The sequence below is a fragment of the Clytia hemisphaerica genome, unplaced genomic scaffold (genome assembly GCF_902728285.1).
Source record: "Clytia hemisphaerica strain Z4C2 unplaced genomic scaffold, Clytia hemisphaerica genome assembly, whole genome shotgun sequence".
Lineage (NCBI taxonomy): Eukaryota > Metazoa > Cnidaria > Hydrozoa > Leptothecata > Clytiidae > Clytia > Clytia hemisphaerica.
Genome location: NW_027103432.1, coordinates 445,282 through 463,396, shown reverse-complemented (window position 1 = coordinate 463,396; position 18,115 = coordinate 445,282). Strand labels below are relative to the sequence as shown.

At 36.0% G+C, this 18,115-nt stretch overlaps 2 protein-coding genes across 2 annotated transcripts; both read right to left on the bottom strand.

The window, feature by feature from the left end:
* Positions 1-1,664: 1,664 nt before the first annotated feature.
* LOC136798066 (sorbitol dehydrogenase-like) lies at positions 1,665-5,655 on the bottom strand. The gene is made up of 9 exons (XM_067054648.1): positions 5,510-5,655; positions 5,210-5,243; positions 4,694-4,858; positions 4,271-4,430; positions 3,922-4,040; positions 3,429-3,494; positions 2,854-3,026; positions 2,343-2,464; positions 1,665-1,913 (listed from the first exon to the last, which is right to left on the bottom strand). Exons 1-9 carry the CDS (start codon positions 5,567-5,569, stop codon positions 1,757-1,759), a joined length of 1,056 nt encoding a protein of 351 aa, XP_066910749.1. The 5' UTR covers positions 5,570-5,655; the 3' UTR covers positions 1,665-1,756.
* Positions 5,656-6,183: 528 nt separating this feature from the next.
* LOC136798065 (whirlin-like) lies at positions 6,184-17,649 on the bottom strand. The gene is made up of 10 exons (XM_067054647.1): positions 16,980-17,649; positions 16,780-16,834; positions 16,067-16,173; positions 11,398-11,545; positions 10,911-10,977; positions 10,253-10,381; positions 9,014-9,099; positions 8,374-8,465; positions 7,576-7,673; positions 6,184-7,371 (listed from the first exon to the last, which is right to left on the bottom strand). The coding sequence occupies exons 1-10, from the start codon at positions 17,612-17,614 to the stop codon at positions 6,407-6,409; spliced, it is 2,382 nt and encodes a 793-aa protein (XP_066910748.1). The 5' UTR covers positions 17,615-17,649; the 3' UTR covers positions 6,184-6,406.
* Positions 17,650-18,115: the final 466 nt, after the last annotated feature.

The window sequence follows — 18,115 nt, the reverse complement described above, 5'->3', positions numbered from 1 at the left end:
GATTTGGAAGCGCTCTAACTTAGGTTGGCAGGGTAGAGTTTTAACTTTGAGTTTTAACTTTGAGTTAGGAGCTTATTCTCAATATATTTTGACCGAGATTGTGTACATCGATTGTTTTCTGAAATAATGGAAGGACAATAATTTCGCTCTCCACCGTTTCATTCGATATTAATCCAGCGTCCATAATGTCCTCTCCCCCACAGATATCTGTAAAGCCCGAAGGGCTAGATAGGCAACTTTAAGCTTTCTCCAGCAAAAAAAAGTGAAGCAAAAAATTGACTTTTTAAATTTCGTGCCGATGGATAGGATCTAGCATTTTAATTGTTTTCGGAGCGCGAGATCAAAAAATGTAGGCGGCAAACGCTATTTCACATCTCTCAAACCGGTGAAATTGCATATTTTAGTCACGTGACTTTGGTAGGAAATCCTTCCAAACCTAGGCTTCACTTTTCGATAAAAGCCGCAAATCTAGCCCTTCGGGCTTTACAGATCTGTGCTCCCCCCCCTCTTTATAAAGGAGGGGGACGAATTTTCCAATTTTGGATGGGTGAGGGGGGAATGAAAATTTGAATAGTATAGTATAGTTTATAAAGGGGGGAAAAGAGGGGGAAAATATCGATAGTTGGCAAATTTGGTGGGGGAAGTGTGAAATGCTTTTTTGATTTAGTATCTCTTCATCTTGTGTGTTTATTTTAGGATCCTTATATTCAGTATTTTTTAAAGTTGTTTTGATTTTATTTAGTATTTAAATTTTTCATTTTATTGCTGTTTAAAGTCTGCTTTTCTAAGCATGTTTGTTTACATTAACCCATTTTCGATCTATTTTGTCTACATAGCATTCCTTTTGCAGCAAAATTTTACGTTTGTGTCAAGTGTTGGTGACTGATATTTTCAGAATTTTCCGGGGGAAAAGCAAAAAAGAGGGGGGAAACTAAAAAACTGAAAAGTAATTGGGGGGGAGAGCGGGGAGATTTAAAAAAATCAAGAATTTGGTGCGGGGAACAAATCCTGGAGGACACTATGGCGTCTCTATAATAATTCCTGAATCTGATAATCCTACTTCTTTTTTAAATCAAGGAAGATTTTCAGTAAGCGACCTTGTCAATAAGTAAAAACCTTTATCTTCATTTATGCTGTTTTAAGAATTGAAAACCTTCCAAACTCGAACCCATTCCTTTAGTTCCCTTTTTTATGATTCTGATTTCGATCACGAATGTATCACTCTCATCAATAAAAAAAAGTTGTGGCAAGTTGCTCTGGGTACGAGATCGAAAACCATCTCCTCCTTATTTCTCATTTTCCTCTTTATAAGTAACCCCACAATCATGGACAAAATATTTGAGACAAAGGGAATTTCCCTGTTTAAACACCACAAATGATTTGTAAGTGCGTTCAACTAAAGTTTAAATTAAACTTTAGATTTAGAACCTTAGGATCTGATTTAAAAGCTCAAATCTGCTCCAAGTGAAAGTGCTGAAATAGCCCGAGCTTTTAATTCTGAAAAACGTTAAAATAGACTAAAATCTCAATATATTTCGACCATGATTATACTTAGTTCCCAAAAACCTTGCTATGGGACTTTGTGATTCTGAAAGAGAGTCTATCAACTTTATTCTTTCACTTCCCATAATAATGAAATGTCAGAAGATTATAGTTTTATAATATTGCAGCATTAACAGGGCGGTGTTTTATTTTGATTATATTCTCAGTCTATATAGTCCGATATTGAACAAAATTATTTACATCATAACATCATCTATTTACTACATTTAATCATTACTTTGATGGCGCCATCTTTGTTGCTAGCTGATGTTCGAAATGCATCATGGGAATCTTCTAATGCGAAACGGTGCGTGACAAGAAGCTTGACGTTGATCTGTCCTGAGGCTACCATATTCAACGCTACCGGGTAACTAGAATTAAAAAGATGAGATAAATAGTGATCAGGTCGCTAAAATCTGTTTACATTTGCGGGAAAAGAAAATATCCAAACTCGAACCAAGTCCCTTAGTTCCATGATTCTGATAGTGCTCGCAATAGACCTTTTCATTACGTCACGAACATCACTTGCCTCGTTTTGAAATTATCGCCATGGTGATTAACTCCCAGTGGATTTAATTAAAACTACTTTCTATTCATAAAATCATTTTGTGTCTCAAGGACATAGTCACCATGGAAACTGTTTGCGAGGCAAGTAATGTCCTTGACGTAATTTATGAAAAGTCCGATTGTAAAAATTAATTAATAAAATTAAAAAGAGGTGCAAGTGACTTTGCTGGTTACTAGATTGAAAAAGGTCTGGAAACTAGATCCAGCAACCCAAAAACGATTCCTCCACATACCAATTAGCATATCTGAAAACACCACGAATATCAATTTCTTTGCGTCGTGCCGTGTTCAATGGGATTGTTGAATCACCCGTCCCAGACCCCACGATGACAAGCGTTCCACCACAACGTGTTGCCTGGAGTGAATGAAAGAAATCAATTATATTTCAAAATGTTAAGTTGGTTTACAATGATGATTCATGAATAAGAGGTCTATCTATTTCAGTCTCACTAAGGGTTGGAGAAATAGGAAAATTTCAACTTTTTACCCCCGGAAAGATCGAAATTTGGTCAAATTTGTCCCAATATGGATCGTAAAATTCACAAAATTTTTCTTTGTCTAGGGGTCAATAGTCGAGCGGCACTCCCCCATCAGCTCGCAATCCTAGTACCCCCCTCTCCGGGTCTAAATTGTAAAGCTTGACTAAACAACAGGCTATTTGATTAAAATACCTCACTCATATCAGAGAAACCTCATTTTGAATATACGATTTTGTCTTTTAACAAGATGTCACCAATTACTCACAAGAATAGCGGAAGTGATGCTCGACTCTACTCCAGTGCATTCGATTGTTTTGTCACTCTCGCCGAACACACTTTCGATTTGTTTCGCTACTTCTCTACCATCTTTGCTTTGAATTCTAATAGTAACATCAGCACCAAGTTGTTTTGCCATTGACAGTCGTCCTTCGTCAAGATCTGAAGTATTAAAGGGGATTTGTCCCAAGGACGAGATTGTTTGATGTTTGATGATTTCATCATTGGGATGAAAGGATCAGCAACAAGTTTTAGCTGATTACAATCTGATATTGATGGTCAGAGTTATAACCAGATGGTTCCCGTCTTCACAAACATTGGGTATGGGTAAAAGAAACATACACTTGAAATCAATCGTTTAGTTTCTTAAGGAACATGTTATTAGTCGAGGTAGCAAGAAGCAAGAGATATGAGGCCAGAGATAGTTTGTACTTCGAAATGCCTCTAAAGGCAAAAGCCGTTACAGTTATGAAATTAAACACCACTAACAATGAATTTCATTTGTTTAAGTGCAAGATTTTATCCGATATTTCTTCAATCAGTGGGGTTGGCATAATTTTTTACCTGTGATAGCCACTTCACTTGCACCAGACGATTTTGCCGCCAATAATGTTACTAAACCAATTGGTCCTAAAATCATATAAAGAGTAACATATAAATCCTTTTATATTGAAAAAGCTTGAATATGATAGCTCAAATAACTCAAAAAGCTTAAACAACTTCCATACATGTATGACAACCCTGTGCCACAGACCTGGCGGGACCAGTGCCCCGGTGGCAGATGGCCGAAATTTTGTCCCCGTTGGGAAATATATCCTACAGTTACAGCTTAACTGGAAAATTGTCATGCCCATTTTAAATTTAATGGAAAAATTGCATTCCAAAACCATCACACTGGAGTTTATGAGCTGAAAACAATAGAATATCTATCCAAATTGGGATTTCGATAGAAATCTTCATCCCAATTGTGTGAAGAAGTTCCAACGGGGCTGTAAGACAGAGGGTGCTGTATGTAGAGGGCTATTCAACTTTCCCGCGATAAAATCACAGCACTAACCTGCTCCACAAATAAGTATCCTGTCACCATTGGTAACAGAAGCTCGTTGACATGCATAAATACCGACTGATAGGGGTTCCAGCAATGCACCTTCCTCAAAAGTCACGTGATCAGGAAGCCTGCAACAACAAAGGAAAATGATGATCGATCGTTAAATAAAAGTGTTAAAACCTAAAGCAAAGGCTTTATCTTCAGTAAAAAAAGGGTTTTATAACTATGGTCAGAGCTCTAGATATCAATTTGCAATTTAATCTAGTTTGTTCTATAACATCAAGGTATTGGCCTTCTTTCCCAAGAAAGAGACTCTTCCAAAAAAAGTACTTTCAGTGAAAAATGAAACATGACAAACCGATAACAGAAGTCAGCAGCGTGTGTGTAAAAACGGCAAAGATTCCCATCGTCTGGTGGTGTGGCACAAAAGAAGATATCTGGACACAGGTTATATCTCCCTGATTTACAACGAATACACTTTCTGCAAGGAACTCCTGGCTCGATTGCTACCCGGTCTCCTGAAAGAAGGCAGATTATATATTGCTAGTAGAGTTGAAACTGTTGTAAACAGATATTGGTCTAGCTAAGTTGAATCTACGATATTTAAACCATGAACAAGAGAATGGGGTGAATGACTTGCATATCAAAATGATAAGAGTTTAAAAAACCGAAATAGTAGCAAAACTCTACTATAAGACTATACATGTATCTTAGGTGATTTGTAGGTACATTCAACCAACAGAGAACCTAGCTCTTCTCTCAAGTCTTGTTAGTATATTACCTTTCTTTAGATGTTTGACATCCTTGCCACAGGCTACAACAGTTCCACTAGCCTCGTGTCCCATCACCATTGGTTTGTTGACCACGAAATTTCCAATGCGGCCATGTTTGTAGTAATGGATATCACTTCCACAGATTCCCACTGAATGCATCGAAAGCAAAACCTCTATAAAAATATCATTCAAATATGAGAAAGCCTTTATTCTATAAATGAAGGATAAGAATGTTGAAATGGCCCATTGCATTTTATCTCCATACCAGGGGGGTGGACGAACATTTCCAGGGGGTAACCTGAGAAAAATTAGTGTCGAAAAGAGTGTTTTTTCATTTTCCAGTGGACAAAAAAAATTTCCAAGAGTTTCTTTGCATATTTTGGGCCATTTTCCAGGGGGTATCCTCGCATTTCCAACAATTTTATTTTGACTTGAAAAGGTTTGTACACCCCACCCCCCCCCTGCATGGATTTCTAATTGAATAGACCAATGTATGGAATATAGATGTACAAAAGTAGTCATACCATCATCCTTGGGTTTAGGGACACCTCTTTGCTCCTATAAAGAAGGATTGTACTTCCATTGTACTCGAATTTTAAGTTAGATTATATCTAAGCCAATTTTTAGAATTGTTTTAAAGTTTTGCCTGAAAAATTTCATGTTGACGTCATATAAAGAATTTTTAACCGTCACAAATTTTGATAATATTGTGCAAAAGACTCCGATATGAGACTCTAGGGAGCACTTTTCGAAGGAAAAAGCAAAGCCAAGAAATTATGGTTTCTTTGTCTTAAAAAATGAGACGAAAACGAAGCGTAACTTACCAGGCGCATGTCACCGGCACCATACAAAACACATGATAAATTATCTTTCTTTTCCGACATTTCTCTAATTGTCACTGCTATATGATCAGAAAATCAATACTGTTGACTTTTTCCGATTCGATCTTCAAGAGACCAAAAATATTATTTGAATTAGAGAAAGATTGAGAAGTAATCTTAACCACTTTCCCATAGAAAGAAAGGTTCGAATAATAGAAATTCGAATTAGAGAGGTAGACTGTATGTATCACATCCGGTCATATTCAGGATCAACCCTTTAGAATGGGCTTGAAATGGTAGAAACTTGAACATATTAAAGATTTTTGATCAAAGAAATTCTGAAAGGTTTTGGAAATCAGCTGGCGGTAGAAAAAGTCAAACAGTCATACAGTATGAAATTCATAACGTCCATATAACGTTAGTTGAACGTTAAAACAAAAATTAAATACCAGCTTAGTTGATATTTTCTGATCATCTATCAATACAAATATCGAGCAAAGTTGTATTTCAGCTTTAGTTGTTTATAATAGTTTGTTCATAGGTTCAAATCGTAATACGCTGCAGTTAAAAAAGTTGATGCGCTCTCAGATATATAAACAAAAACTTGTAATTTGAAGCGGATAGAAAGTATTGCTCTAAAACCCAAGTGCAAAAAAAGTTAGTTGACCTTGAAAATATCAGTAACATTTTGTATTGAAATATTCGACCGTGTTTTAAAACCATCCGATAAATAAATACAAAATAGATATCTAGAAAAATAAGAAAATTTACTAAAATACTACAAAAATAAATTAATTTTAAATTGCTGAAAATAGTGAAAAATCAAGTGAAAAGTGAAAGAAAAAAACCAACATGGCTTTTGTATATACTGTATACAATGACAAAAGATTCTCTTCCTTTTCAAACTCTGGTAATTTGACTAGGTTTATGTACAGTCACACTTTCAATAGTCATAGAAGAGCTACCTAGTTGTATAGTATATTTATTCTGGTCGTCTGAAAGTTTCATCGGTCTCCCTCTTGTGGGTTTCTGCGGCGCAACTTGAATATCTAGATTATGCGCTGCAATATGATCTTTGTACGATGGTGATCTTGAAAAACTACTACTGCGATAATGGTCGACATTGCTGAGATCAGGCACTGATTTATGACGGCGATGTGATAAAGGGGAATCGTTTTGATATTGAAGATAGCCAGTGCTTGTATGATCTTCTTGATGTATTGGGTTTACTTTGAAACTTTGGGCGTGAAACAACCCGGATGGCGAATAATTATTGGCGTTATTGTTTTGATCATGTTCTGCATAACTTCGATGTGGCGACGAATCCATCTCAAAGCTTCTGACGTCATCACCAACAGTTGGGAATATTTCACCGACATGACGTCTACTTGATGCCGTATAAGACGTGTTTTGGTGACGTTGTTGATTGTCGTTGGGTTTCTTTAAGATCCAGTTGGTCTCGGTGTTAAACGAAGAATCAATGGATGACTCACGATAATGGCACTCGTTCCGCGCCTTCAAACTTTTCGATCGTTGCTGATCGCGTTCTCGTTTAGTTTTCAAATGCGTCGGTCGATCCGAATGTTCTCGTTGCTCGACCGAATGCGAACGAGGTGGAGCATAATCGAAAAAATCATTACGAGGATGTCGATTTCGTTCGTTCATTGTGTGATATCGATTACCTCGATAACCCGATGATGCAGACACAGATCGAGGATCGGTGCTATGCCCAGAATTATCCACCACGTTATTTCTTGGGCGTTGTCGTGGCGTTGATGTCGGGAATCCATCGTTGACGTCACCATTTTCGTTGCTTTGGAACCACAGTTTAGATAAACTCGCCGGCATTGTGTTGTGACGCTCAACTGTCGAAAAAAATAGTAATGATTGTGATAGAAATCTCTAATAAACGTTTTCAGAGCTTCATTTTTATTGGAATTAAAAGTATTAAATAATTTAGAATTCGATATTTGCTATGCCTCTTGATAACGAGCAAAGAACGAAAATTAGTTTCACTTTTGAGTTTGTACTCCTTTGGACCGATGAAAGGAAAAGTAGATGAAACATACGTGCATGATTATTCGAACGTGTTTTGAAGAACGTTCCATCGAACTGGGATCGAATGAGATCGTCATACCTTTCCACGTGCTCATCACGAACCAAGTTTCTACAAATAAATTAAAGAGAAAAATGATGGGTTTGTATATATTCAGACTCGTTCTCAGCCCCTTAAAGGTTTTGTGATATCGTTTGCTTACTCATCAATTTTATTTCGCATTTTTCACATTGGATTGACACGGATGTGGAGCAAGATTGGTCAAAAAGAGGAAAAGAAGAACAGTCTTTTGTTAATATCAGCATAATATAACAATAGCAAGACACTGTCCTGATATAAAATATTGTCTGATATGAAACGGAAACACTTAAATAAGTTTTTGATAGCATTCTCATTGATTAAAAGTGGTTGTTGAAAGAATGGTTTATTAAATCGACCTAAATTTTGACCCTGTCCTTTAAACCGCTCCGACTCTGACCAGGGGATGGGTAGCGGGTTAACCAACTGACGGTATTGCGGCGAAAAAATTGGCTTTTAGAATCGCACCCAGTGCAGCAAATAAATCGGTGAAATTCATACCCTTAAAGACCACCCTTACAGTGCATTTCTGCTATCTTGAAAAACATACACGTACATACCCGTCAGTCAATTTGACTTATTACTCCCTCCCCCTCCTGAGGACTCTGATAACACTTGCAGATGATCAAAAATCCGGCTGAAATTTTTTCTCGTTTCAAAAGTGACGTGCATGAAACGGAAATATGTTTTCATTAGTTTTTGAACATCTTTAGGTTGACACCCCGAAACTAACCTGATGTCATTCAATAATTCCAATCTAGTGTTTCTGTTGAAAGATTGCACCACGTTGAGAACTAAACTTTCCACATCCTTGTTCTTCTTATACTGCAAGATACAGGAAAACCATAAATACGAAATTGATAAAAAATTCATTACGAGAAACAAGAAAAAGGCCTTTTCATTTATAAAAGACACCCCCTTCTCACAGACCCACTGGGACCCCTTTCCACTGGAAAAATTGGCCAAAATATCGTCCCCGGTGGAAAATAAATAAATAAATAAATTTTTGTCCCCTGAAAATAATCAAATAAATCAGTCCTCACTGCAAATTATTTTGCTATTTTTCTCACCCCCACTGAATTTTCTGACAATTTTTCAGATAATTTAAATCCTCAGCCATAAAAAATATGGGAATATCAATCCCCATCGAGTTTCATTCCTTTATTTTCATCCCCACTCACTAGCTTGAAAAAATGCTACCGGGTCTATGAGAAGGGAGTGTTAAAAGGGATAATTTTTATTGCGGACATTTTTTTCTGACTTTCCTACTCCAATGATTAAATGCAAATCCTTTCAATAAATCTATTATCGAGATTATTACTGCGTTTACGCTAATGATATACGTTTACGCAAATGATAGGTATTTGACTTACATGGGACAACAAAGCCTTCAATATCGTGTACTCATTGACTGTAAGTAAATTTCGCCATCGTTTCTCGTACCTCCTCGTATCCATCTCTAAGAGTCAAGAATATCGTATGAAAAAAATTAGAAGCAAAAAATCTACATTGCAAAAAATGAAAGAGTTTTGAACTGTCGATAATCTGCTCTATCATGTTGACTTAATCTAAAAGATGGCGAGAAAAACATACATATTGTGGCTATAGCTTGATCTCATCAAAAGTTTGTAGCAATCTGTGATACAATAATGAGATATAAAACAGTGTCCTGCTGAGTTTTTATGAATAATCTATCGCAATATATGACTAACCACATTCTTATTTTCGATTTTCAGCCAAGATTTTGTGTCTCTGTACGGTTTCGAGAAGAGATCTCCTCTCTTTGTCTCTTCTTACTCTCGGGTACCTAATAATAGCCGTCCCCCCCCGCTAATTAGTTTTTCGAAAATTTTCCATCCAGGACATTCTTATTCCAGCCCTCCCCCTCCCGCTTATTAATTTTTGGGAAAATGTTTTTGAAAGTTCCCTCTTTTGTCCTAATTCTGCTGTATTAGCCTCCTTTTCAAAAATTTTCCACCCAGGACATTTTTATTCGAAAACCCCCACCCCCCGCTTATTAAGTTTTGAGATTTTTACAAACCCCCGCTTATTCCTATTCCTACCCCCCCCCCCCGGCTATTAGTTACCCGAGAGTATTTTATCAATAATCTATCGCAATATATGACTAACCACATTCTTATTTTCGATTTTGAACTAACATTTTGCGTCTGTGCAGTTTCGAGAAGAGATCTCCCTTTTATTTCTCTTCTTAGACAACTGTTTATACTTTGACAAAATCCGGATAGGATAAGAACGAATACCAAATCTTGTACCCTTTTCGAAAAATAAAGCACTCTTTTTTCGCGCGCGGACTACTATTAGAGATTTGTTATAAAAGTATTCGCTTCTAAGCTACGCCGTTTCTCCTTCGTTCAGAGCTCAAAACTGCTTTTCTCATGAAGAATGTTGAGTAAAATATTTCTCCTAATTTGAAAATTTTGTGAGTATTTTTGCCCATTTCTCGCAACGAAATTGGGTGTTTTAGGGTCTACAAAGCCTTAAAATGTTCTTAGCTTGTTCTTAATATTTTGACAATAGAAGCCTTATGTTCTTAAATAGTTTGTTCTTATAAAGAAATATGTTGAACATAAATTAACATAAACTGACTATACCCATTTCTTTAGGGGTGATTGTTGTGTACAGATCACTAGTGGACTTCCAACGTAGGGTTGAGCTCTTGAACGGTTTTGGTTGATGAGATAGGTTTTCCATTGACTTGGATACGCATGTTTTGTCTGAAGCTGTAAAAATAAATGATTAGTGTACCTTATCGGCTAAAAAGTTCGTCACAGAGCAACTTTTTCGTCTTTTTTGCCCGATGAATTGTCCGCATAAATCAAAGTAAGCCTGGAAATTCTTATATTCAATTTTGAGCTTTTAAATTTGAAAAGTTTTTTGGTCAAAATATATTTTCCCTTTAAATTTTGCCTCAAACAAGCGAAAATGAGGAAGAAAACAAAACTAATGTAATTTCAAATTTCAAAAGCCTGAAAATGGTTTAGCAAGAAAAATGTTTAGCCTGAAAATGGTTTGGCCTGATTTTTATAATAAACATAAAAAAATTTGATCAACGATTTTGATGTTCAGCAAGATTCTCAATAAATCCTTGAAGTTCTTATAAAACGAAATCTTAATAAAAAACTGTTCATTTTCGATTTGCCAAATTCTGAGTTTAAAAAGCTGTTGAAAAGAATTCTTCAAGTTCTTCATATGGATGTTGTGAACGTTCCATAGATGTTTTGAGGCTTATCAAGATCAATGCAAAGCTACCTTTCGGTTGGAGAGTGCAATAACGTGACGATTGGTGAGATATGGAACGAGTTTTTGAATTGTTCCTCTGAAAAGAAAGTGATGACGATCGAATGAAACAAGAAGCAGATTTTTCAAACCATTCATTTAAAATATCGGCAGTGATTACAAAAGGCACCCTAACCCTCACTTGATTGTACGATTTGATTCAAATAAATTGGCCATTTTGACCCCTTCACCATTGACCCTAACTCCTATCTGGAAAGAAAGTAGCCTGAATATCCAAGCTGTAAATTATTTTAATAATTTTATGTTTAAACCCAGGGTCGGCAAATTTAGGCGTCTCGCAATAATTGAATCGACAAAGCCAACATGCACTACCAATTGATATTGGAATGCAAATCACTTTAGGAAGACCAGGCGGTAAACCAGAAACATTATAAATAAAAACAAAGTTTGAAACAGTCTGAAAGTAGTAATTGAAATCCAGTCATTTTTTCTATACTACCTTAACTTTGAAGGTTAAATGAGAATTATTCTGAATAAATTGGACAGCTTCATGATGATTTAGTCCACGACAATCTTTTCCATTGATGCTCAAGATACAATCTCCAACCTTCAAACCACTGGATTCAGCGATCGAAAACTTATCCACACTGGAATAAGAATGATACTGTATTAGAATATTATTATTATTATTTTTATTATTTAACATTTATTCGACTTCAATTTTTACAAAATTGTTCTTCCGTCTAAACTAAGAATTATGAAAATGAAAATGCAAAAGATATAAGTTATTAAATTATTAAATATAGTAAAATTTTTATATTGATTTAAAATGTAATTAAAGAATGCTGAAGATACAGGACTGGCAAGAGATTGAATTAAGGATGAGATATAGGTATAGAGCTAGGCCTGCTGGAAGTCGAGAAAACATTGACGGTAAACAAAAGGCTGTAAGATTAATAAGTCAATAAAGAAAAAAAAATATTTATACCGTAAAATACATAAATAATTAAAGTGACAAAATATTTATAATGCTAATTTGGATTTGAAATTGATAATTAATAATTAAGATCGTTGGGTGACCTGGGGGTGAGAAAAAATTGGAATGTTCGAGCTAGATAGTATGGTTGGGGAAAAAGATAGATAACTAAATAGCAGTGCTGAGCTAAATTCAGAGAGTAGGAAAAAATCACAGGGATAAAACCCTGGCTAATGCTTTATCAAAATAATATTTTTTAGCTTCTTTATTAAATTCTTCTAGAGTTTTTAAAGATTTTATGTTTTCTGGCAGATCATCATACCAACGAGCTTGACATTGAAATGTACCATCATTAACAACTTTGACCATTGGTTCTTTGAGTGTACAGCGAAGCTTTTTACTAGGGTTAGAGAATTCGACATTTAGATAACTGGGATGATTTTTATCTCGACGTGACTTGTGAACAATTTTAGCGGTGTTAAATTCGATGTACTCTTTGACTGGTAGCCATTTTAGTTGAATTACGTCATTTAAAGTAGCGAATCGAGAAAGCACGTACCCAGCTGCAATGTTTTGGATCTTTTGAAGACGTTCTACTTGGTACTTTGGAATTTGCGCATATACAACATTGCTCTAGTTAAGCTTGGATAATATCATCGTTTCAGCCAGAGTCTTGCGAACATGAAATGGAGTAAAGCGACTGAATTTTCGTAGTGCTCGTAATGTTCCTTGAGAGGATTTGATGATTTCGTTGATATGTGTTGACCATGTTAAGTTATGATCAAGATAGACACCAAGCAATTTAACGTAGGTTTTGTGCTCGATAGATCGGCCAGAGCAGCGGAATAGTTGGCTTTGATTTTTTGGAAAATTCCTCAAGCGTTGAGAATGAAAAATGATGAGTTGTAGTTTGCCACTATTAAATAGTAGGTTACTGTCTTTTGACCACGACTGAAGGTTATCAACATCCTTCTCCATATCCTTGATGGTTTCCTGCAAGTCCTTGAGTTTACAGTGACGGTAAAGGGTGGTATCGTCAGCGTATTGAATACTGGATGATGTTACTTGACCTGAAAGCTCGACGACATAAAACTTGAATAACACAGGGCCTAATATACTTCCCTGTGGAACTCCAAAATACATAGGTTTTAATGAAGAGGTTTTATCCTCAACCTGTACATACTGTCTCCTCTCCAATAAATAGCTCGATAGGATTTGTAGAGAATCAGAAGAAAAATTCATATCTCGAAGTTTCAACAAGAGATTAAGATGGTCTATTGTGTCAAAGACTTTGGAGTAATCAATTAGAATGGAAAGAGTTACTTCACTTTTGCTCATTGCTTTCTTGATGTCATCTCGAAGCTTGATCAGTAAGGTCCTTTACGAAACCCGGACTGCGTTTGACGATAGAGAGCTTTATCTTCAATAAATTTACAGAGCTGATGCAAGATAACTCGTTCAAAGACTTTCGAGAGCACAGGGAGTACCGATATTGGGTGATAGTCTTTGATTTTGATAGGTAGGTCGATTTTCGGAATAGGGCATACGCGAGCAATTTTCCATTGTCGAGGGAAGATTTTCTTGTCAATGCCGTTATTGATGATATTGACAAGTGGCGATGTGATGAATTCCGATATCGGTTTTACAAAACGAATAGAGATATTACCAGAGCCGCAAGAACAGTCATTTTTCAGGCTCTTTAAGATCTGACATACTTCATCATAAGTGACATGATGAATTTTAAACGCGTTTTCGTCATCTATCGTTTCGATGTTATCTGGTAATGTCTTCGTTAGGTTTGCCGGTGAGTTCGGATGCTAATTTGCAATAGGAATCATTCATCTCGGATGGATGGTGCTTAATTCGGGATTTTTGATTATCCAAAACTCGATGTATTGTACTTCAAACGGCTTTTGGATCCCTCGAAGATAGGGATTTTCTAAAAAAGTTATTTTTGATTTCTTTCAGTCTCTTTTTGTACTTTTTGAGGTTTTCTTTGTAGGTGGTTTTGTCTTGTGGGTTCAACTTAGCCTGTTGACGAGAAAGTTCAAGTTGAGCTCGACATTTTTGATAGCTGGGTCCCTCATCCATGGCGCGATGGGGCGGGTCAGCTTCACACGTTTCAGTGGAGCATGATTTTCGATGCATTCGAGGATTAGATAGTTGAGGATATCGATTTGGTCTTCTGGATTGTCGAAAGCATAAATGGTGTTAAAGGGTGCTTGTGCTACATCATTGACATATGAGTTCATATTGAGATTTTTGTCATCACGAAGAAACTTGTAGCGAGGTTGGAATCGTTCCTTTTTAATATTCAGCAAGATGTAGGGGGTATTATGGTCACTTATCTCGTCGGTGGGCATGACATTGCTGTGGGTGACTTTGTTAGGAATATTGGTTATAATATGATCTATTAAAGTTTTATCGAGTCGTGTTGGTTTTGAGATATGCTGATAGAGGTTGTACGAGGTAAGTATTTCTTTGTAACGAATTGTCGATTCTTTTTCTTGACCGATAAGATCAATGTTCATATCACCGGTCAGAATGATAACGCCATTCCATTTCGTGCAAATGAAGCTTTTCTTTTTCCTTGAAGTTCGGTTGGTAAACGGTGACTACGAGATAAGGTGTGTTTTTGTTTCGGCCTCGGAATTCGGCAGCCACAATTTCAAGGGATGAGTTTTTCGTTAAGTCCTTGCGCGGTTGAAAATGATGATAGTATTTTGCGTAAAGACCAACTCCACCACCTCGTGTTTTTCGGTGCTTGAAAATGGGTATTTAACCAGCAATTTCGACATATTTCGCTTGCTCCTTGTTGTCCTGAAGCCAAGTTTCGTTGAGGGTAATAATGTCGAATTGTAGGTCCGTCAACATAGAAGAAAATTCAGTGAACGTTGAAAGAAGTGATTGAGTGTTTAAGTGTGCGATGGAGGTTAGATTTCGATTATCGTTTAATAAATTTAAATGAGGATTTTCGATTATCAGTTCATCGATCGGAAGACTGTCATTCAGATCTCGTAGACTAAAAAATGGAAAGACGGACATGATACATCCCTGACATGTCCATTCCACGACGTTTCGAGATGTCATACGGTTTTGTTCATATTTTGAGAGGTTCGAACATGATGCATGGGTTAGACACAGACATTTGGTACAATATAGGCGCTTGCGATTTGTTCCAACTCCTTTATCACACTCGGTGCATTTTGGTGCTGGTCCCGGATTGAGCTCGATATCACCAGATAATACAAGATTAAAATCTGCATCAGAGTTCGAGTAATAACTGACAGGCGATTTCATTCTCTTGATTTTCGATGGGATGTGTTTACAAAAGGTTTCATTCTTTGTAACAGCAACGTAATCAATTATCGAAGTGTGGACGAATGCATTAAGTGTAATTAAAGTCATTAAAACAATTAAGCGATTCATCTCGAAGAATAAAAAATGTTAGAACTCATGAAGGTCTTTGAGCGGGTAGCCCGCATAGATATCTTATAAAAACACTAGATAGAGCTACTCTGTATTTCCCAAGCAACGGCAGGTGAAGAAAAAGAATACGCCATCTTTGCTGAAAGTACGTCTCAGTAGGTCAAAGTTCGGTACCGGCAATTTGTTCAACCAAGCAAAAAAACATGAATGGCGCGAAGTGACGAGCCAAAAGATAGACTTGATCGATCAAATTGCAGGCACCGAACTTTGGTCTACTTGTCAAAGATAGTGGATTATTTTGATTAAAATAGCTCTATCTAGTGGTTTATATAAGATATCTGTGGAATGTTACAATTCAAATAAGTGTGAAAAGATCCGATTGAAATTAAAACGTCTGTTCCTAAGGTCGAGTATTCACTTGACTGTCAGAGCAAGAAGTAATACTTTGGAAATAGGATTCATAATAGCGATTCGGATGACACATAGAATCTTCTGGTTAAACTTAACTGGCGATTTCGTTTGCTTACTCATCGATTTTAATTTACAAGCTTTTTTATATTGAATTGATACGGATGTGGAGCAAGATTGGTCAGAAAGAGAAATACATCTTTTTTGCTTATAATAATAGGCTGACACTTTCCTGATATGAAATATGTGTCTGATATGAAACGAGAACACTTAAATAAGAATAAAACCTTTAATTAGAAATTCAACCAACGGAAGTAAAAATTGAACACAATGAAACATCAAATAATCAACCAACCCTGACACATATATAGGACTAAGATATTCGTTTCCACCACGTATTGAGAATCCAATGGAATCTTTGAAAGACTTTCGAACTAGCTTGATCGTTTGTTGGCTTGGCGACTGAAGAAAATAAACAAAAAGTCGATAATACAATAGTCGAAAAAGTGTGGTAAGAGCGAATACATTAACTCCATTCCAAAAATTCACGCTTGCTACACAGGAGGTGCGGGGTCAGTGTAGTGACCCATAGCTGTTGGGGTGGTGTATTTTTTTAGGTTGAATTGGGTTAGTACAGTGTACTGAATGTGTTCTGAATTGATACACACTGAGAAGTTTGTACATTGTACTAATTTCAGTGGTAAAAACACACGAACCCAGCAAATTCCTATGTATATAGTATAAGTTAGTACAGTGTACTGAAAGGGCGGTATTAAAAATCTGGTCGTGGAGAAAAGTTAGTACAGTGTACTAAAAGGGTGGTGTCAAGTCCCGGTCATGGAAGAAAGTTAGTACTGTACTAAAAAGGGTGGTGGTCTAATTTTTTGGAAATAAATCCAAAAATCAAGTTAGTACTCTGTGGGTCAGTACACTGACTCGGTACCTCCCCCTGTGATACAAGCAAATGTACGAAAATAATCTTGTAAGCTTTTGAGGCAAAGTATTGCACTAACCAGCGATGAAGAATCACTACAATAATTGAGATTAAGTTAAATCCAAAGAGTATACCTTTACAGTCGTATAGGATGCAGATGTTGTGGTCGGATAAATTTTTTCTTTGGTCCTTAAGAAAAAGTACAAAGAAATTTTATCTGAGATGAATTCCTAGTCACAAACAATGAATGTAAAACTTGAATCCTTGGGAAGTACACTTTTCTAGCCAAAAAAATTTGTTTCAAGCATTATAAACATTATAAAACATGACATACCAGGGGTTCAGAGATGTTGATAAAGTTTTGATAATTTTTTCAGGGCGCTTAATGATGAGCTTCAACGATGTCAACAGTGGCAATACAGCTAGTGCAGTCTTCAAGCTTATTTTCTCCATAGATTTACCATTGACCTCTATAATATAATCGCCTTTTTTGACACCTTTTGTATGAGCAATACTTCCTTCATCAATATAGCCAACTTTGAGTCCAGGGATGGATTCAATCTTTCCACATAAAAACAAACCCACATTACCTGATACTTTTTCAATGTTTATAACTTTAAAGGACCATTTATTTCCATGAGATGTTACATATCTTGGTTCTGTTGCATTTAAAGCAGAATGTGTCTTTCTGTGTGAATGATTGTTCTGCGAAGCATCGTTTCCATATAAATAAATATTGATTAGTTTGTCGAAATAAGGTTGATCTTTTTGACGGATTGAATGTCGAATGTCTTTTAATAAAGACAAATATTCAACAGGTTGAAGAAGACTGATCAATTTTTTTACAAGATTTACTACAGATTTATCCTCAGCATAATCATTTAGATATTCTATGACTTTCGCACATTCTTTTTGACTTAAGCCCAATGCTTTAATATGTTGAATAAGTGTGGTTGTCTTTTGAGACATCTCTGTTATTAATGATTCATAGTGTTTTAAGTCTAGTAACAAAAAGAAGTAACATAAATCATCAATTAGATAATATATTTCCTTGATAAGTTAAAAATTGTACATAACTCGGAGTTATGTACAATTTTTACCTTGCCAAGGAAATATATTATCTAATGGAAGCTCTATTTGATTTTCTCTGGTATTGAGCACTTTACGCATTAAATTGTTCACCAAACAATTAATTGACATAAATCATCAATTAACTGATCTAAAGTATATATATATATATTGTGAGCTTCAAGATTTAAATTTTTTGTTCGTTCTTTTTTATATCGTATAGAGGGTGTTCTAACTTGAATTTTGAGCTATTTGATAAACTTAGAATCTAGAAATTCTCTGTATTGGAATTATTATAAGTTGATCAAATATTGACATACCTCATCTAGTTCCTACATTTTTTTCAGAATTTGGAATAATAGGTCAAAATACCTTAAGTGGATAAATTTTAGCGGGATTAAA

What these genes read in the sequence shown, in the direction of transcription:
- LOC136798066 (XM_067054648.1), bottom strand. Translation starts at nt 5,569, where the DNA reads ATGTCGGAAAAGAAAGATAATTTATCATGTGTTTTGTATGGTGCCGGT. An exon ending in GATACTTATTTGTGGAGCAG is followed by an intron (nt 3,495 to 3,921) that starts GTTAGTGCTGTG and finishes ATATGATTTTAG; the next exon opens with GACCAATTGGTTTAGTAACA. An exon ending in GCATCACTTCCGCTATTCTT is followed by an intron (nt 2,465 to 2,853) that starts GTGAGTAATTGG and finishes CATTCACTCCAG; the next exon opens with GCAACACGTTGTGGTGGAAC.
- LOC136798065 (XM_067054647.1), bottom strand. Translation starts at nt 17,614, where the DNA reads ATGTCTCAAAAGACAACCACACTTATTCAACATATTAAAGCATTGGGC. An exon ending in ATTTAACCTTCAAAGTTAAG is followed by an intron (nt 10,978 to 11,397) that starts GTAGTATAGAAA and finishes CTTTCTTTTCAG; the next exon opens with AGGAACAATTCAAAAACTCG. An exon ending in TGAAGGCTTTGTTGTCCCAT is followed by an intron (nt 8,466 to 9,013) that starts GTAAGTCAAATA and finishes TGTATCTTGCAG; the next exon opens with TATAAGAAGAACAAGGATGT.